At 35.3% G+C, this 21,040-nt stretch overlaps 5 protein-coding genes across 5 annotated transcripts; 2 read left to right on the forward strand and 3 right to left on the reverse strand.

Moving 5' to 3' along the window:
* Positions 1 to 138: 138 nt before the first annotated feature.
* Positions 139 to 2,151, forward strand: SAPINGB_P003523 (uncharacterized protein; the record flags this gene model as incomplete). Its single annotated transcript, XM_031998241.1, has 1 exon — positions 139 to 2,151. One exon carries the CDS (start codon positions 139 to 141, stop codon positions 2,149 to 2,151), a length of 2,013 nt encoding a protein of 670 aa, XP_031854132.1.
* A 1,295-nt stretch (positions 2,152 to 3,446) lies between these two features.
* On the reverse strand, positions 3,447 to 4,294 carry SAPINGB_P003524 (60S ribosomal protein eL13; the record flags this gene model as incomplete). Its single annotated transcript, XM_031998242.1, has 2 exons — positions 3,447 to 4,072; positions 4,291 to 4,294. 2 exons carry the CDS (start codon positions 4,292 to 4,294, stop codon positions 3,447 to 3,449), a joined length of 630 nt encoding a protein of 209 aa, XP_031854133.1.
* A 972-nt stretch (positions 4,295 to 5,266) lies between these two features.
* Positions 5,267 to 6,110, reverse strand: SAPINGB_P003525 (uncharacterized protein; the record flags this gene model as incomplete). Its single annotated transcript, XM_031998243.1, has 2 exons — positions 5,267 to 5,448; positions 5,615 to 6,110. 2 exons carry the CDS (start codon positions 6,108 to 6,110, stop codon positions 5,267 to 5,269), a joined length of 678 nt encoding a protein of 225 aa, XP_031854134.1.
* Positions 6,111 to 9,305: 3,195 nt separating this feature from the next.
* On the forward strand, positions 9,306 to 10,541 carry SAPINGB_P003526 (uncharacterized protein; the record flags this gene model as incomplete). The annotated part of the gene is made up of 2 exons (XM_031998244.1): positions 9,306 to 10,000; positions 10,223 to 10,541. 2 exons carry the CDS (start codon positions 9,306 to 9,308, stop codon positions 10,539 to 10,541), a joined length of 1,014 nt encoding a protein of 337 aa, XP_031854135.1.
* Positions 10,542 to 11,958: 1,417 nt separating this feature from the next.
* On the reverse strand, positions 11,959 to 15,144 carry SAPINGB_P003528 (uncharacterized protein; the record flags this gene model as incomplete). The annotated part of the gene is made up of 1 exon (XM_031998245.1): positions 11,959 to 15,144. The coding sequence occupies one exon, from the start codon at positions 15,142 to 15,144 to the stop codon at positions 11,959 to 11,961; it is 3,186 nt and encodes a 1,061-aa protein (XP_031854136.1).
* Between the last annotated feature and the right edge of the window lie 5,896 nt (positions 15,145 to 21,040).

The following is a 21,040-nucleotide window of genomic DNA, read 5'->3' on the forward strand; positions in this document are numbered from 1 at the left end:
GTCTCTGTGTCTGCTGCATGTGGATCGTTCTTACTACTGGAAGAATCTGCCTCTACTTTTAATTATAAATACCTCCCACTGCCCTCTTTTGTCAACTCTCTTTTCTCCAGCTTTTCTTGCAAATTCAAATCCTTCATAATGTCTTCAACCCAACCATCTGCCTCTGCCTCTGCCTCTGCCTCTGCCTCTGCCTCTGCTGCTTCTGCTGCTGCTTCTGCTGCTGCTGCTTCTGCTCCCCTCTGGGCTAAACCTACTCCAGTAGGTATCGCCGTCTACCCTTCCCTCGAAGCCTTAGCTACATCTTCTGGGTCTTCCCAACTTCCTAACAATGACACTCCATCTTCCTTATGCTGTTTCCCATCTGGCTCCTCTTCTTCTTCCTCCTCTTCTGGTCCTCTCTATAACATCCCTTACAACAACATCCTGGCTGTCTCCCAACTTCAAGCTGATGCCCAAACCACTGAAGACTCTCTCACAGACTCCTTCAATTCTACAGAAGACTCGGTAATCCATGCCCCTGGTCTCGTCTCTACAACCCCTAAACCCGTGTTGGACCCCTCTGCCCAGCATCGCGTCACTCATATTAATGACCCTACTGCTGCTTCCTCTACAAACCTACCCACAAATAATCCTGGGAACGTCTATTACTATAACCAGTCTGCTCCTAACGTTTCTGACAACTTTCTTTCCAATGGTCGCGTGTCTGCACCATTAGCTATCGCCTATATGAAACCCAAAGGCCCCAAGAAACTCGTCCCCATGACTGTAGTTCTCAAATTCGTGCTTGACGACGCGCCAACACGTCCTACTAATGATTTCATCAATGCTGGTACCTTGCCAACTTTTTCAACAAAAAAGGACGACCCAGAATTGTCTCCTAAAAACTCGGCAGGAAGCAATACTGGCCTTTTGAATTCATACCCCCTTGGATCTATTAAAGTTTCTTCAACATTCAAGTCCACTGCAGAACTCGCATCCCATATCCTAGGGCTTGCTTATGAAGACACAAAACCTCGCAAACGATTTCTAGTCATTATTAACCCTCATGGTGGACCCGGAAAGGCTCGCCAGGTTTATGATACTCAATGTGCACCTGTCTTTGCACTCGCCGGGTGTGTTGCAACTGTTGTGGAAACTCAACATTATCGCCATGCAGCTGAAATTGCTCAAACTTTGGAAAACCCCCTAGCCAAATATGATGCAATTGTATGCTGTTCGGGTGATGGTATCCCCCATGAAATTATCAATGGTATAGCCGCAAGACCTCAAGGCGATGGCCTCGAGATTCTTAAAAACCTACCAATGGCTCAACTGCCCTGTGGATCTGGAAATTCAATGGCTGTTTCTCTCCATGGCCATGCCTCAGCTTCTCAAACAGCTCTTGGTCTTGTTAAGGGCCGTCGCATGCCTATCGACCTCATGCTCATGACTCAACAAAAATCTCCCTCTGCTCCTGTCGTTCATACCCTTTCATTTCTTACACAAGCATTCGGTATTATTGCAGATGCTGATCTCGGCACTGAGAACCTGCGCTGGATGGGTGGAGCCCGCTTTGATGTTGGAGTTGTCCAACGTATCCTGCTCATGAAAAAGTATCCTTGCAAGCTCTACGTCAAGTATGCTAAAAAGTCCAAGACTGATGTGCGTGCTCATTTCCGTGCTGCACCATCAACTCAAGAAGAAATTTCCCGATACACCTCTTTGACAGAACCCAAAACAACTCAAGAACTTCTCACACCACACTATGGTACAGCAGCAGATCCCCTATCAGCCGATTGGGAAGAAATTCCTGACTGTGATAAGCTCTCTCTCTTTTACGCTGGTAAAATGCCATGGGTCTCTGAAGGTGCCCTCATGTTCCCAGGAACACTACCCACAGATGGTACCATGGATTTGCTTGTTTCACGAACAGACGTGTCACGGTTAACAGCTGCGCGTATGATGTTGTCAATTGAGCAAGGTACTCATGTTGACTTTGATCACGCTGTATATGCTAAGGTTGCTGCTTACCGACTTGTTCCTGAAAAGTCTTCAGGTTACTTGAGTATTGATGGTGAAGCGTTCCCTCACACACCCTTCCAGGTCGAGGTTGTTCCCAATGCAGCTTGTTTGCTGTCTCCCACAGGATCCTACGCAGAAACAGGGTTCTAATAAAGTAATGTATAAATAGTAAATTTTTAGATCTTTTTTTTTTGGAGAATATATATATAGTAATGGTTATTTTTTGTTTGGATTTTAAAATAAAAGTAAATGAATGAATGAATGAATGAATGAATGAATGAATGAATGAATGAATGAAATGAGACTCGGTGAAATTGGTCTTCTGTTTTTTTTTTTGTATTTTTTTTTTAGAAAAGAAAACGGTTCAGTTTCAGATCTCAACGTGAATATTGGATTGAGTCTATATAAACGTTTGTGAGACGAATACTCAAAAAAAAAAAAAAAAAAAAAACCTATTGATGAAAGACATGGAGGAAAAAGAAAACTGTCAACGGAATTCTAGACAAATTTGGTAATATGATTCAAAAATTAAAAAGAAAAATTAAAAAAAAATTAAAAAAATACTTGAATAGATATCATCATTTGTTCCACAAATTTGTTGTTTCTTACAAACGAAATGCATGTCCCAAAAAAAAAAATAAATAAATAAAAGGTAGTATTTCCAGTATTCGTCAATCTTCATAAACTCATTCCAAGTAAAGTTATGTTTTTTTTTTTCATTTCCAATATTTCTTATTCAATTTCTTAGACTTTGAAAAAAATCAAATATATAAAATATAGTAAAAAAATTTTGAATATCAAAAGATGAACTTCTTTCAACTTTATTTGCCGTATAATTTAACTCCCCTTACTATTGCTTGTTCGAATTATGCCTTCAACTTATTATTATTTTTTTTTTTTTTTGTCATTTTAAGCTGCTGTCAAATTCCAATTCAATTGAGTTTTTTGTTCTTTAAATGATAGAAGAAGAAGAAGAAAAATAAATAAACAAATTAAAATATTATCCCGTTAATATTAAAGGTACAAGATTTTTTTTTTTTTAAATTATTCCAGAATTCAGTTTTAATGTTAAAGTTATGTGCATTAATAAAGAGGCTCATGACAGTCGTGTTTCAGATATATTGGAAATATTATTATGGGAAATAAAATAAAAAATAAAAACCCCATCTCTAAATCATCTTTAAATCAATTTTTTTTTGTTCTTTATTCTTAAAATATACAATCTCTTTCAAAATGATTTATCAAATATAAATCATGTCTTTTCATTTCACATTGCATATCTTCCCCAATTTTTAATTTGACAATCTTCATTTTAAAGTATATAACAAAAAAAAACTTTAACGAGAAATCCCATTTCAACGCCGCAACGCTTATTACATCCCAAATCGGGTATTTCATTAACTTCATTGCAAATCTGTATTTTTTCTTTTAGTTTTACATCACCTTTATTTCTTCTTCTCAGCCTCGGCCTCAGCAGCCTCCCGGGCCTTCTTGGCTCTGATGCCAGCGAACTTAGCATCACTGCGGGCCTTTCTAAGGGTAAGGAAGGCCTCCTCAGTACCAGAAACGGCACGGGGAGCAGACTCAGGAGTGGCCTGGACGACAGGGAAGACAGCGTTGGAGGAAGCAACCTGCTTGGCAGCAGCAAACTCCTCAGGAGTGGCCTCACCAGCCTTGGGCTTAGCAGCGTTGCGGGGCAAAAGAATAAGCTTGGACTTGTACTCCTTGAGCTTGTTGACGTTCAACTCAAAAGCCTCAACAGACTTGTTCTGGCGGCGGGGATCGACAGCAATGCCAATCGTCAGGGCCTGAGCGTAAACAATGCCAGCAGCCTTGAGCTCCTCGCGGGTGAAACCACGGCCAGCACGAACCTTGCGGTTGTACTTAACAGTGGGAGCACGAACAGTGGGTCTCAAAAGGTCCACGGGACGAGGGGCAACGAGAGCAGCCTTCTTGGCGCGAGCAGTTCTTCTGCTCTGCTTCTTGCCAGCCTGGTCAAGGTGGACGCGGACCCGCTCCTGCCAGTGCTTTCTGAAGTGGTTCTTGACAATTGGGTTGTTCTTGCTGATAGCTAAAATAAAGAGTTAGAAGTCAACATCTTTGGATAAAAATAAAAGTTTGATAGCTTTTTTTATTTTTCAGTAATATGGGTATTTTGGTTTGCTTTACAAGGATATATGAGTGTAAGTTTTTTTTTCATCATTCAACTACACATCTATATAGATGAAAACTAACAAAATCGCCGGAGTATAAAGTCGCCATCAAACGTTTAACATAATGTTCACATACCCATCTTTACTGGTTAATGAGGGTGGTCGTCTTGAGAATCAGAGGTCGTCGTCACACACACAGGGGGGGGAGGGGGGCAAGAGGAAAAAAAAAGAGGAAAAAAAAAAGAGGAAAGAGAGAGACGCTGAGTCGGCAAGCTTCTAGGGTCCAGAATATTCGTGAGTGCGTGTAAATTTAGGTATGTATGGGTAACGTGACCTAAGAGTGAAAATTTTTCATTGGGGGTAAGGGTTTGCATTTACTACATTTGAAGATTTTGTGTTACGCGTTTATATCGCGACTTAAAAATATACGCGTAATTAAATTTTATAATTATTTTCAAAAAAAAAAATAAAAGAACTAAAATTAAAAACTAATAAGACGCGTATTGAGTCTATCACGTGAATAATGTGCGGCATTGTTATAACATTTTGGCGTGACTGTTTTTAATAAAAGGTCACAAACGCTAAACTAAAGCCCTAAATATATAACCCTAAAAAGTCTTTTTTACATTTTGTTTTTTTTTTGTTTTTTTTTTTTGTCCACTCTCTCTTATCGTTCAAATATCAAAAAATATTAAAATAAATATCAAAATGGTCATTAAAAATTTGAGATTCCCAAAAATTCAAAATTATACATCATAAAGAAAAAAAAAAAGAAAAAAAAAAGAAAAAGAAAAAATTTCAAAATTAAAGATAACATTTATTCTAATCATTAATAACCTGTAATAAATTTTCCATTAAAAAAAAACCATGTTGTTCTTTTTTTTTCTTGATTCTGGTTTAATTGGAGGAGGGTCCGGACCAAAATAAACCATTTAAAATTGTATATAGCTAATTGGTACTCCCATATTTATTTATGTCTCGACCTCTTTGCACTTTAAAGCTCACATTTTGAACAAGAAGTGCATTTGTGTTTCTTTTATACTAAGTTTTTATTACTATTACGAAACTCTCTTCGTTTCTTTTTCCTTGCTCTCTGTCTGTCTGTCTGTCTGTCAACTCTTACGCGGACGTCCACGGCCACGGCCACTTGGAGCAGACCCGCCACGGGAAGTAGACCCTAGGGATCCTCGCGGCCGCCCGCGTCCGCGTTTCACCTGACCTTGGGCCGTTAGTCCTTGTTGTTGTTGTTGGTTGACTAATAGTGGTGATGGCGCGTTTTCAGATTGATTGTTTCCTAATAAAAAAAATAAAAAAAGACGCGTGTTAATTGTAATCACAGCAAAAGCAACGAAAAAAAAGGCTTAAAGTGTGGGGTATATCTCATCCAAAAAAAAAAAAAAAAAAAAATAAGAAACCCACACACAACAAGTCAAAAAAAGAAAAAATAAAATAGTACTCACTTAGAGCTGATTGGTTTGCTGCAAGTCCAATTCCATTATTATTGTTATCGTCATCCTCTTCATCATCGTCTTCATCGTCAGAATCACCGTCGCTATCATCTTGATTATAGGTTGTCGACATTGCAGAAACAGGCATTACTGACAAGGGCAGCATTTGCACGTTATTTTCTTCATGAAGGTGCTTTATTTTTTTTCTTCCGCGCTTACTTGCTGCAGGTGTTCCAGTATTTACCCCATTAGAAGAAGTTGAAGAAGACAACAGGTTATTTATGGTACCATCAGTAGAAATAGAACCATCAAGTTTATTGTTAAGACGAGCTGCAATAGCTATTGGCGACCCCCCGTTGCCACTAACAGACCCGTTTTTGCGCGGTCTTCCGCGTGGTCTGCGCTCTCCGTTTTCGCGTGCTGTGCGCAAAATCTCCGATGGAGATTGGCCTGGTGGGTATTTGCGCGGTCGCCCACGGCCACGGACTTTAACTTCTGTGTCAGCCATAGTTGATGTAGTTTGTAGTGGTGTGTTGTGTTGTTGTTGTTGATAAAAAATATTAAAATTAAAAATATTCGCGTGAAAACGCGTGTTTGTATTTTTTTTCTAGACAAATAAAAATCTCAAAAAAAATTTAGAGATAAAGCAAAAAAAAAAAAAAAAAAAAAAAAGGAACAGGAAAACAAAACGCCAGTTATTTAGGCGCGCCGAAACAGAATAGATAAAAAGTTAAATGGCTTTTTCGATTGAATACAGGTCAATGATGACTGAGTCAATGAAAATAAGCTGGAAATATTGTCTGGAGGGATTTTTTGTTTGTTTGTTTTTTTGTTTGTTTGAATGGAGGTGTAAGTATTAAAGCTGCATATACCTAACAAAGGCTGGTGATACCAAGAGATTACGTTAAATAAATAAGGAAAAAATAAGGAAAAATAAGAAAAAAATAGAGAAAAATGGGATTTTTTCTCTTCAAATCAAATGAAATCCGTGAGAACCTGGTGATTAAAAATTGAGTCGGTTGTTTGTCAAATTTCTATTTTTTTATTTTTTATTTTTTTTTTTTTTGGTAGTAAAGTAAGAAGAAAGAAAAATTTTTTTTTATTTTTTTTATTTTATTTTTATTTTTTTTTTTACCACCTGCCAGTCGGACCAGTCAGCCAAAAGAAAAAAAAAAATTAAATTAAAAAATAAATAAAAAAATAAAAAAATAAAAAAATAAAAAAAAAAAAAAAAAAAAAAATAAAAAAAAATAAAAAAAAATAAAAAAAAATAAAAAAAAATAAAAAACTTCCCAAACTCGGACCGCACTTATGCGTATGTGCACTTATCCAACTTCCAACCTGAGTTTGGAAACATTTAAAATATCCGAATTCAGGTAAATCAATGATTGATAGATGTTAATATTTGATCAATATATATTGTATATATACTATGTTAAAAAAAAACAAAATAGAATGTGAAATCGCATGTATAAATAATATATACACTCTCTCTATAAACAGCCAAGCAATACCAACTGGATATTGCAAGCTTATTAATAAGCTTATTCCGGCCATGTCCTGACACGTAGCACCGGAAGTCAACTGTATACCAAATGATATTTTATAAAAAAAATCCCCCATCTCAAATTTGCATTTCTCTTCCCAGCCCTGATCGTCCATATAAAAAAATTAACAGTAATAATAATAATGCTATAATGCTATAATGATAATGCTACAATGCCACAATGCCAATAGGTCCATGTGGTGGGCGTACTAATGAAAAGATGATGGGCGGCTGAGTGTGGGATAATTTTCCCTGATGGGAATCCTACACCAATTTAATAGTTCACAGACGTGTGTATACTATAGGTTTCTATATATACGGTTTTTTAGAACCCTCCCAACAATAGTACTATATATATATATATATACCAACAAGATCCGCATCACTTAACCAATTTTTTTTCTTCATGTTAAATGATGTTGTTTTAATTTTTTTTTTTTTGCCTAACTATCTTACATATCTTGAAAAAAATACTGAAGCAGAATATTGATCATAATTGCCATTCAAGCTCAATTTCGTTTCTTCACGAGAACATTGGCACTTGATGCAAAGTATTGAACTTGCTAAAAGACTTACATGATCTGTAATGTGCATTTATATTACTACACCACATTGCTGTGTGTGTAACAACGTGTGGCGCAATGTACACATGCTTATTGATACCTCTTGAAATTGATTTATCCATAAAATACACACATGTCAATTAAATTAAAAGTCCTTCTCTTGTTAAACAGAATTAGTTTTGAAAAATATTTCCAAGATAGGTAATAAAGTAAATTAAAAAAAAAAATCTCTCAACATGTTCAACTGTTGTTAATAATTCATTGAATAATAAAAGTTAACTGGTTATAACAGTGAAAAGCAAATATTATTATCAATATTTATTGAACTGAAGTTTATAAACATACTTCTGAGAACTTGTTTTTAATCAAGGGAAAATGGCTGTTTATAATAATTATTTAATAAGAAAATATTGATCATTGGATTACCAGATCATTGCTTAAATAATATGAAGTAAACACAATACGTTTATTTGATTCCATAAACCTTTTAAAAAATCAAAATGTGCTCAAAAATCAAGTGACCAAATGGAGCTCTTGAGATATATTGCAAAAAAACTCTGGAATCCATGAAACATGGTTTTTGGTATTACCTGCTCTTGAGTGACTACAATTTATTTAATCATAAAGCATGACATGACTTTGAAAACGTCAAAAAGACTAGTTTTCAATTCTTATAATAAGCACCGTCAAACTTTTGAGGGCCTCCAAACGGTAATCATTTTCTTCAAGCAGTGAAACTATACTAAAATAAAATCAGATGTCGTGATTTCACATGCTTTGGTTAGAATCATTTATGGGTTTCTCTCTGAATTCAAATTAAGCTCTAACAGCTCTAGTTGTATTATGGGAAATTTTTCACAGAGAATTCCATAAAACTAGAATCAATTAAAGATCTTTAAGCCGAATACAAATATGCCATGGACTAGTTTATGCAAATTGCTTCAGTGAATTATTATGAAAAAAAGAAGAAAAAAAACCAAAGCTTGGGAAATTTTCAGTAGACAAGTAAGTTCTCAACTCCTCAAGTGCTTTAGTTTTGAGAGGTATTGGAAACATTTCTATTCTACAGACAACATGGGCCCAAATTTTGGATTACATGAACAGCGTTGAAGTTTTGAAATTTTTCAAATTTAAATTAAAATATCTTGAATTTAGATATAGGACATCATTATGAATAAATGATGTTTCATTTTACGGTAAAAAAAAATGAATTGAAACGTAAGAATGGATACTCAAGCTACACTGTATTTAAAGTCGATATAAGAAAACCCTGTAAACAAGCTTAAAATGAATATTAAATTATTGAGAGTTATTTTCTAGCCAAGGATGAAAATAAAAAAAAAAATAAAAAATAAAATTATTCATATCTTCAAGAATAAATGGAGAACTCAAAACTGTTGCTTAGCCATTCCAAATAAACCTAATCTTTATAAAGGTTTCTAATTAGTAAATGAGCTGAGAAATCGCTACTATGGCAAAAAAAAAAAAAAGTTTTGACCCTAGAGTGTGAAACATGAATTTAAAAAGAATTTAAATTCTTAACATTTTAACATTTTCATTCTTTTTTTTCATCTAATCTGTGAATTATTTCTAAATGTCCAATTCCAAAACCAACATATATCCATTTAAAAATCATCCCGAAAACGTGAGATTTAAGTGGCCTGTTCAGCTTCTCCGCTACACGACCGAAAATGGGCCTCAAGAAACAAACACCTTTTGGTACTATTCTCGGCCGCATGACCTACATTCAGTCGACTTGAAGTGTGGATATGACCCAATTATACAAAAAGAAAGAGTCAAAAAAGCCTACGACCAAGACAAGTTCAAGATTGAGTTTTTTCAAAATGCAATCATAACATACGAACAGTGGAGCCACAACCGCATCAAATCAGATATTGTGATAACTCATACGCTTTTCCAAGTGATTGCTGGGTTCCCATTTGAAATACACGGTTCACGCAGCAAAAGACTCAAGTTAGTTGCACAAATGTACAATGGCCAGTTATTTATCACAGAACAACTCAAACCTTCTCCGGGGAAAATTCACGATAGTGAAGCTCTGTACAAATATTTTACACTACAGTTTCAGCAAAGCGTAACAATAGAGACCCCAAATCACCCGCAACAGCGATACCAGCCGATTGACATGGATACAATACCAAGCCAGTACGCACTGATGTTGGGAGGGGTCGGAGACGTGACAATTTGGCAGAATGCGTGGGCTCTAAACTTAGAAAAAGTTGAAGGGGAAGAGGCACTTAATGATGACAAGTATTTTGAGTCCTTAGGGTATTTTGACCAAAACCCAGTTACAGACGCATCAGCTGGGGTGGCTCCAAGTCTCCCGGAAGGGTACAGGTACACACTATTGTGGGTAATCCAGAAACAAGACCGAAAAGATAACAAACCTCCTACAAAGTATAAGGCGCTGTTGAAACACATGATGCGCATGTGGTTGTATTGATGTGTTGTTGGTGCGAGAGCTGGGCATCTTGGGTTGTACACGCTTAGCGGACAACTGTTGTGGATTGAAGATATACCGATTCTTCAAGCACCAAAATGGGATTTGTCAGAAGGAATGAAAAAAGAAGGTGTTCTCTATGCTTATAACTGGAACCCTGAGCAGTGCATTGGATGGACCCGCGACGTGTTTAAGGCCATTTTAGATGCAGTCAAGGCACAAGAGGCTGACGATTCGAGTGTGTTTAACATTCAAATTTTGCAGGAAGGACCTCTTAGAGTAACAATTGATGTTGAAAAAATTCCTGATGCAAAAGAATTGATTACTCCAAAGTTTAAAGAATGGCGTGAAAAAAGGAAGGATCTTTGAATCAAGTTGAATTTTTTTTGATAAATATTAATCATTAAAAAGAAACAAAAGAAAAAAAAAATCATTATACCATCTAACCAAGTATTATTCTAAAATAAACAAAAAAAAAAAAAGACTACACTACACTTACTTTCCCATTGACAACTAACCGCGTGCAATATTCTCAATCCGACTTTTTTCTAGTAGATTTCGCTCTTGCACGTTGTTTCTTAGGCACCGGTTCCTCGTCGTCCTCTTTTTTCTCGTAATTTTCCTTTTCATTTTCTTCTTCTGTTACCTTCTTGCTCCGTTTCCTAATTTGTTTCTTAGGCTTTACCTCTTCAACTTCTTCAACTTCTTCAATTAGTGCCTTTTTGCCACGACTTGCACGCATCTTAGGTTTAGGCTCTTCCTTTTCTTCTTCATCATCTTCTTCTTCTTCTTTCTTAACACGACGTGCACGCGTCTTAGGTTTGGGCTCTTCCTTTTCCACGTTTTCTTCCTTTTTAACACGACGTGTACGCGTCTTAGGCTTAGGCTTTTCCTCCTCTTCTTCTTCTTCCTCTTCCTCTTTTTCAGCCTTCTTGCGGCGTTTAGCTGGAGCCCTGCGTTTAGGCTTTTCTTCTTCTTCTTCTTCTTCATCTTTAGTTTCTTCTTCCTCTTCTTCTTCCTCTTCATCCTTGGACACCCGTTTCCGTGGTTTTCTCTTCTGTTTTTCACCCTCTGGATTTTTCCTGTCTATATTTCATTGTAAATTTCATTGTAAATTTCCCAATCTCTATTAGCATCTTCATTCATAATTCTAAAAAAAAAAAAAAAAAAAAAAAAACAAGTTAACTTACACTCTTCAAATTTCTCACGAACAGCTTCTTGCTGTTCCTCGCTCAAATCTTCAAACCCATCAATTTCCTGTGGAACTTCATCAGCACCCAACTTCTCCTCAATGTTATGTAAAACTTTGTTGGTGACGCACCTCCAATGCCGCCATTGGAACGAGTCGTGGTTCATGATTGAAACAAGCACACCCAGGCGCAGTTCACCCTTGAGAATCTTCACCTTATTGGCATGACATTCGGAACCACGACACACGGCCGCACTGGATTTGGCACTTTCAAGACGATAAGACATTGATTAAGACCTTTGAGACAATTCAAATGTGTGGAAATAATATGGGTTGTTAAATTATAACGATTAAAAAACTTGTCAAAATGCAAACAAAAGAAAGAAAAAAAAAAAATTTAAACCCACCCCTTGTTTAAGTAAAAAATAAACAATCAAAAAAAAAAAAAAACACCAGTGGCTTACCTCATCATATACATACACAATCTAAACAGAAGCCTCAAAAAAAAAATTCCACTTTGAATTGTGAATTAATTAATCAATCTTTTATCTTTTATACATGCAAAAAAAAAAAGTACATCTCTCTTTAAGATCCTTATTACAGAAGAGACTCTTCAGATTTCTTTTCCTTTTCGGCATCACCATCCTTCTTGTCTTCATCGCCGATTTTTTCAATCACTCTAGGAGCAAGCTCATCCGCCTCTTCAAGAACCTCACGGTCACCCTTGTTGACGCTCCCCACGGCAGCAGCAACTTCGTCTTCTTCGCGGTCATCTTCGTCGCGTGCACGGATGCTGGCCACGCCATCATCCACGCGCCGCCGCACATCCGTCACAATGCCATCAAATACAGACCGTAATGTAGCTGCAGCCGCACGTCCGCCGTCAATACTCTGGCCCGCAATTGTGGCCGCTGCAACGCGCATGTTGGCTGCACCATGGCCAATCCCACCAACAGCCATGCTCGCCAGTCCACTGGTATTGCCGTTGCTCCCGGCACCGTGGTTCTTACCGTAAAGTCCGGTGCCCTCAGGTGTAAGTCGGACAGAGGATTGGAGCTGGTACGAAAAGAGAGTCTCGAGAGTCTCGTCTGCAAGAACAACCATGCGGAATGCAGCCAGAGAAATGTACAAAGGTGCATCTGGGTTCAGAGCAACATTGTTGACTGATTGTGTAGCAGAAGAAGGTTCACTTTCTTCCTTGGTGGGACTTGTGACGCTTTGTGTTGGAGAAGATAACTTGCCATTGGCGTCTGGGGTAGCATATTCAAACGCACGATTAATAAAGCTTGAGACTGATGACAAGTAGCGCACGCTCTGTTCATGGCGAAGAGTAGTCAAGTCAATTGGCGAGGGAATATCGACGGGTTCTAATGGCTCATCTGATGGTTGCTGTGTACTTGTTGTAGCTACGGTGGCAGCGGATCGGATGCTTTCGTTATCCTTATCAAGATCAATCAGCTGTTCATCCGTTGAGATAGCTTCATGCTGGGTGGCCCTACTATCACTGCGACTGCGCCGCTTGTTGCGCTTGTCACGCTCGCGCTTCACCCACTCATTGTGCTCTTTAGCCTTGGCGATGGCCAACTTGTTTGCTTCCACCAGTTTGAGTGACGACTGGTCCAAGATGGGTGAAGCAGTTTCGCGGAACGGCCGTGTAAGAAATAGCAAGCCTTCCGACATTTTCAAAATGCCTTCGCGGTCAACGGTGCCGTTGCCATCCGAATCGTAGAGATCGAAAAAGTAGGCCATGGATGACATAAGGTCAGGATCAACAAGACTGTCAAGACCAGAGCACACGTCCTGGAGGGTCAAGACGCCGAGCATTTGAGTATCCCAGCGATTAAAGAGACGATAGATAAAGTCATGGTGATTCTGGTTGCGCAAGAGGGAGATTTTCTCTGTAATGGTCATTTTTGCATGGAAATCTGCAGAATAAGCCGGATCCATCCAGTCAACAATACCGGCCATGAAGATGACAAAGGCGTCGAGGGCCATGTCTGTACGGGTTGCACCAATTCCAAGTCTAGTGTCCTGGATGGCGGCGTAAAAGCGATCGTAAATGACACCAAGCTGGTCCATAGAGATGTAGCGAGGCTTGGAGAGATTGCGGATCTGAGTGCGTTTGGCAAAGACTTCAATGTCGTCGAGAATCTTGCCCTCGAACTTCCGGCGGAAATCATTAATCATTGCTTCTGAAATGCCGGAAAACTCGCGAAAGGCGATAACCATAAGTTCTTGGAAGCGAGTGACTTGCTGAACTTTGGGGTTTGTAGAGTTCGGGTGAGCTGAGTCGCCAAGAGTGGAGAAGTAGTTTTTCAAAACGGAAATGAAAATGCCATCGTCGGTAGCGTCAAGAAGCTCTTCGCCATTGATGCGGAGAATGGCAAGGGCGACTTGGAAGAGAGTTTTGGGGCCCTCCATGAAGAAAACGTCCATGATGCGAAATGCAAACACCAGGGGCATGGAGTTGATAAAGAGGGAAAGGAACCAAGGAAGAGAAACAATGGAAAGTTGGATATCATTTTTGGTAATGTGTTCTGCAAGTATGGGCATTGTTTTCTTGACGAGTTCCTCAAAGACTTTTTGGTCGAGTAGGGTGCCGTACATGGTTTTTGAGTAATATCCTGGAAGCATTGTATCGCAGACTTGGGACAAGCACCAAAAGGCTTGTTCTTCAGACATGTAGATGAGAAGAGCAGCCCCAACAATATTCATTGCTTGGCAGTAGCCAACTTCGGGGTTTTTCCACGAGTAGACAGTCAAGACGCGTCGGAGGCGGCCGATACCTTCCTCGTCCTGGTATGCTGGGTATTCTGGGAGAGATCTGTTGAGATCTTTTTCAATTTCCTCAATAGCAACAGAGTTACGACCTTTGAACTCTTCAAGAAGAGACTTGTAAAGACGTTGGTTCTGCATGCGAAGGTAGACCGAGCCGCAGGTGATTTCCCAAATCTCTCCGCGGAGCTTGTTAGGGAGACCGACCCGGATAAGCTTGAAAAAGCCTTGTTGACGAACAATTGAAATGTTACGGCCATTGTCCTTAATGTACTCGTACCAAAGACGGAGTTTTGACTTGTCGCGGAGTTTTTTAGGGTCGCCTGGGTAGCCAAAGAGTTTCCCGAGACCGGTGGGAGGTTCTGGGATAGCCTTTTGAGCCTTGTCATGGACTGCTGCGACTCTATGGACGAGGTATTCTGAGTAGAAGGTATTTAAAAAGGTCTTTGATGTTTTGATTAGCGGGAGGTTTGATTTTAGGTTGTCTTTGAGAAGGTTGCAAAAGCGCTCGCAATCTGAGCGAAGACCAATAAAGTTAAGGATAACTGTAACACCATGGTAAAGATGGAGTGAGAGAGCAAAGATGTGAGACTGGGAAGGTAAGCGTTCGACTTTACGGATGGTGAGGAGGGAAAGAGTAAAGCTGCAGTTTCTTGGGTCTGTGTGGGAGGTGAAGATGAGGAAAGATTCTGAGAGAAAGAGTCTTCCTGGGAAAACAATGAATTCTTCTGTTGGGTTTGCAATGTGTCCCGAGGTGTATTTGCCCGATTTTTCCGAGGGTACGACAGTGACTTCGGCTAAGACCTGGTCCATGAGAGATTCCGAAGGTGGAAGGCGGTAATCATGGCGGAAGAGTTCGTCTGGAGAGAAGCGGCGATTGTAGATGGTTGTGACGGAAGGTGAGATGTTATTTGCGGCTGCATCACCTGCTGTGGCTGTGCGATTGGACTGGAAATCAAACAAGGAGATCTGGGAGGCCTTATTTTTAAGAGTTGTGAAGAAAGACATTATGGATGAGTGTCATTAAAAAAAAAAAAAATTGAGAAGAGAGGGATTTTTTTTTATTTTATTTTGTAAATGAGATTATGTGGATAATTAAAAGGAGGTTTAATGGTTTGTGAGTAAAAAGTGGCTGAATATTGTGGAACGTGCCACAGTAGTACAAACAAACCCAGATAAATGGTTAAAGGTTTGCTTCTTGGCTTTCTTATAGGATTAGAAGCCTTGAAGAAAATAAGGATTTTTTTCTTTTTTTTTTGTCTATGAAAAGTTGAGGATTTACAATTGTGATTTTATTGTTAGAATGGGGAAGGAAAAAAAAAAAAAAAAAAAAAAAAAAAAAAAAAAAGAGTTCACGATAGTGGTGGTGATGTATGAGATTAGCCTGTGGGAAGGAAGGTTTGTGTGTTTATTTTTGGGGTGGGTCGTCAATCAGCTAGTATTCGCCCAAAATCAGTCAATGGGGAGGCTTGTGATAGCGGATGCTGGCAAGATGGTGCGGGACGCCGCAAAGGAAAAACCTTTTTGGAGGGGCTTCAGTCGCATAATAAAGGAACCTTGTTAAGTAATTGTGATTAGTAATTATTAGTACCATGTTAGTCATTTTGTCATTTATTAAAATGTAATTGTAACTTCTTTTGATATATATCTACAAGAAAAAATGTAATTAAATAAAGTTGTAATACAAGTCTGTAACAAAAGTTTAGTCATTGTTCCTGTTATTTTGTGCTACTTTTAACAGCTATACTACTTCTACAACTAACTCTGGTACTTTTCGTAAAATAAAATAAAAAATAAAAAATAAAAAATAAAAAATAAAAAATAAAAAATAAAAAATAAAAAATAAAAATAAAAGCTCCGTTTATCCAAAAGAGGGGCTTTAATGATTTCCCATCATTAAGCTGAATAGATGGAATAATCAAAGGCCGTAATTTCTTTAATAGCCAGCGAGCAATTTCCTTTTTTTTTTTCTTTTTTGGTCTGATAGTGATAATAGTGGGGCAGTTTCTGTTGAGGTGTATGTGTATGTGTATGTGTATGTGTGTGTGTAGCTATTTGGTAAGATTGAAAAAAAATAAAATAAAATAAAATATAATAAACGGAAACTTATTACAGAACGCCGCACGATAAGAGCAAGAGAAAAGAAAAAAAAAAAAAAAAACCTTTCATTTGTACTTGCACTGCCGGTTGATGTTGATTGTAAGTGTATTGATAAGAGTGATTTGTCAGTAATGTAAAATGAATAATCAATGATATATTATGTAATTTTTTAATATTATGTAATCTTTTTTAAAAGTCCTTTTTTTTTTCTTTTGCTTCCATCCGTTGCTCCAGGTTCAAGGAGGGAGTAAAAAGTCAAAGACATAATATTGTAATGATTACCAAATGGCTTACATATATTATAAATGATGTAACATCATTAAGGATATCTAAACCAGCTAGCCAGCCAGCCAGCTAGCCAGCCAGTTTTGTTAATCAAGGATATGCCCGCTTTTCAGCTGTTTCCATTACTATTTTAGGTCCTACTACTATATGACCCCCCTCCTTCCCTCCTCTCCCAAAAAAATCAAATGAAGAAGACCCGATATTTTTTTTTTTTTGATTATGTTGATTGATATTTGAAGAAATTGCAGATCACAAATGAAATTTTGAATGAAAAATTCAAAAAAATAAAAAAAAATAAAAACTTGATTTTTGTCACAATTATTATTGTTTTATTGCCAAGTATTTCATATATATATAATTCATCTTCGGATAATTTAGGATCAATTCTTTTTTTTACAATTTTTTTTTTTTTTTTTTCATTTCCTCTTTTTCATATTAAATGGTTTTAATTGCTTTATTTATTTTTGATATTATAAGCTTAAGGTTTTAATTTTGTTATCATCATAACATGAAGTTTTTATTTTATTTTATTTTTATTTGAAGAATGATATATGGAGCTTTTTATTTTTTTTTATATATTTCTTTCTAATATGTTGAATATAAAAAGTTGAATAAAAAAAAAAGTTTATATAAAAAGGCGTCAATTTGGTTTTTATTTTATTTTTTTTTTTTATTATTCTTCGGAAATTGATCTCCAGTAAACAAACATACTTTAACTATAACAAAAGTGGGACAAAGAAGGGACAAAAAGAAAAGGGCCCATTAGATGTGAATATATATATATATATATATATATATATAGATAGATAGTGGGGCAACTATTGTAGACCATCCTTTGATATTTCAAACATCATTTAAAGAATATCATAGACCTTTAATTTTTTTTTGTTGTTAAATTTGTTATTATAATAACAAATGAATAAATAAAATCAAAATAATTATTTAAATTTAAAATTACATTAAATATTGTTTGTGGGACCTCATTTTTTTTTTTAAAAAAATTAATTTTTGTTATTTATTGATATCTTTAATTTATTTTTAAAAAAAAAAAAAAAAAAACCTTCCCCTCCAAACAATGATTTGTTTACGGATCTTCGGATCTTTTAAAATGATTTTTAGCCTTATATAAATAAAAAACAAAAAAGACAATGATAATCAATTAATCAATTAATCAATCAATCAATCAAGTACATTATATCATAATAATCATCTCAATTGTATTTTATTTAACTTCTTTAAACATTATTTCGGTTGCTTGTGATTTTCAAGTATCAACAAAACTATTATATATCCATGTGCACGTTTTCCTCTTTAAAAGGAAATTGTTTTCCCTCAAATTATTGAAGTCTTTTAAGTTCGGCAAAAGTTGTTCAAAAAAAATAAAAAGTAATGTGAATAGCAATTGATTTGATGTTGCGAAATAGCAATAAATAACAAAAAAATTAAAATAAAAATTCAATTTGTCAATTGCTTTTTAAAAAAAAAAAAAAAATTGATAACTCATCTTTTTTTATTTTCTTTTTACTAATTTCTACTTTTGTAATTCCATCTAATACCCCATTTTCTTCTTTCTAATAACTCTCTATCTATCTATCTATCTATTTTTTTTTTCAATTAGCACGGAATTACATTACATCAGTTTTGAATAGATTGTAGTATTATGGTTTATGACCAGTGGAAGTAGGGGACAGAGATGTAGCTGATGTTTTCAAGAGATGTCACGATAAAAATAAAAAAAACAAAAACGCGGAGAGGGGGCGGGGCAATTTTGGGGAAATCCACGGGGTTTGTAAGTGCATAATATACAAAGTACAGATTGGTAATTACCATAGTTAGACAATACAATATACGATATACATATATGGTTGAAATAGCTTCCGTAAGACAGCTTCGGTAAAATGTCGATTTTTTTACTTGCTCACGTGATTAATGTAAAAAAAATTTAGGGTTAAAGCAAATATTTTAATGTAAAAAAGTTCTGTGTGAGTGTTGAAATATATACAAAGGTTCCATTTTATCTTCCTCTTCTTCTCCCCCACACACATACACACACACAAACCCCCTCCAAAAAAAAAAAAAAAAAGAAAAAGAAAAAAAATGGGTGAATAAAGAAATACGCCGCACTTCCTAAAGGAGTAACAAACATCATTTCTAAAACCAACAAAAAAAATAAAAAAAAATAATGACACACAACAACAATTACTTCCGACAAAGTGCGCGAATTTCCAAGGAGCCACCTACCATGAATATACCACACTAGAAAAAAAAAATAGTTTTGTGTGTAATACATATATAGGACAAAATCGGGAATTTTTATTTTTTATTTTTATTTTTTTTTGATGATGATTATGATGAGATTGAGAAAGAAAATAGATATTTGGACAAATTAAGCAAGATTTTTGATTTTTTGCTTTAAAAGATTGAGTTTCCATTGTTTTATTTATATATATACAAAGGTAAAAACAAAGAGAAGGAAGATTTAAATCAAAGTGAGACAAAAAAAAAAAAAAGAAGAAGAAGAAGAAAACGAAAAGACCCGGACAACTCGGAACATCTTTTTTAAGACCAACGAAATAATAAAAAAAAAAAAATCAGAAAAACGGGCGGCTATTTTTTTATTTTTAATTTTTTTTTTAATAATTATAATAAAAAAAAAGCAGCCAAAGAGAAAACAAACAGCAATTGGGGAATTGGGGGAAAAAGAAATAAAACAATAACAATAAGATTTTTTGACATTTTGAATTGTATTAGAAAAAAAAAAAAATAAGAGAAGGAGATATATGCAGAATATGGAATTATGAAAAGCAATGATTGAAGATTAAAGTAAAGAGAATTGATTTTGAAAAGACATAAAAAGGAAAAAGGAAAAAGAAAAAAAAAAAAGAAAACAAACAAAAAACAAAGGATTCAAAAACTCAAAAAAGATTTGCTCGTAAAATGGTTTTTTTTATTTTTTTATTTTTTTATTTTCTGGCAAATGAGGGTTTGTTGAAAGATGCTTACTTGAATATCAAAAATGATTGAGGTGTAGTACTAAGTATACGACAGAAGATGAGCAAGCCTTGATTTAAACGAGTGGAAGGAAAGGTTTTCGTTTCTTGTACAGTATGTATAATATATAAGAAAAAATAAATAAATAAATAAAGATAATTGGATATATATACATACAATGGGGTTGATGGACAAGGGGGTGTTAATACCTGTTGTATAGACTATTCTTCAATGCAAACTAAATATATAGTATGTGCTTTTTTTTTTCTCGAAGATTTTGAAGTTGATTACATGGAACGTACCGCCGGATGCTGACCGTATGGAATTTTCATATAAAGATTATAATCTTTTGAGAATCAAAAAAAAAAAAAAAAAAAAAAAAAGTTCCGAGAATTGAATGATAATTGTATGATAATTTATTTATTTTTATTTTTATTTTTTTTTTTTTGGAATAATTGCCGAAAAAAATTTAAAGCTTTGAAAAAAAAAAAAAAAAAAAAAAAAATAAGAGACGGAGATATTACTCCAATAAGCCTATATAATCATGATTTTGTTTATTCAAATAACAAATTGTCACATTACTTGAAATATTTTTTTTTTTTTTTTTTTTTCACTCCTGCAATTGTTGGACCACATTGATTTTTTTGCAAAAAAAGTTGAATTTTTTTTTTTTTTTTTTCGCGCACATAGTTATGTCAAATTTATCTTGTCTTGATGATCATCAAAATGTTTATTATTATAATATATTTTTCTTTGCAGTAATTGTTATTGTTATTGTTATATATATTTAATAAAAAAAATTTTTTTTTCACCACTTTTGGTATAAAACCTGCCCGACTGTTCCCCGAGATGCAATGCGGCTTTGCAAGAATTCTTTTATTTTTTTTATTTTTCATGGTGACGACATAAACACATGTTGTACAAAAGTACAAGAGTATATTTACTGGGAAAATACTACAAAATATTAAAGATGATCAAAGATGATCAAAGATGATCAAATATTATCAAATATTATCATCACTATCACCATTTAGAGGGGTATTTATCTATCTAAGAATTAGATTTTTAGAGCAATGGTGAGAGAGAGAGAAAGAAAGAACGAAAGAAAGAAAGAAAGAAAGAAAGAAAGAAAGAAAGAAAAAGGTCTGGTCCCTTTTTATTTATTTATTTATTTATTTATTTTTATTTATTTTAAATTTTAGGGCATACAGACAAACAGAAGAAAGAGTTAGAGAGGCCATGTGGGGAAAAAAAAAAATGAGAGAGAAAAAATAATGTGTAGTGGAAATTAAATTGTTAAGTTTTAAAATCAGGTAAAAGAAAGAAAAGGCCGTTTTGTTGTTGTTGTTTTTTTTTGTAGGCATTTTTAAGTCAATTGTTAAAATTATTTTTAAAGCTTCTATTCTTCTTTTTCTTTTTTTCCTTTCCATATATCCTAAACTTACTATAAATATCAATTCTTAATAGGCATTTTGAAAATGAAAAAAAAAAAAAAAAAAAAAAAAAAGAGGTGGGGAAATAATCGTAA

The sequence above is a fragment of the Magnusiomyces paraingens genome, assembly GCF_902498895.1.
Source record: "Magnusiomyces paraingens strain CBS 517.90 genome assembly, contig: contig3, whole genome shotgun sequence".
Lineage (NCBI taxonomy): Eukaryota > Fungi > Ascomycota > Dipodascomycetes > Dipodascales > Dipodascaceae > Magnusiomyces > Magnusiomyces paraingens.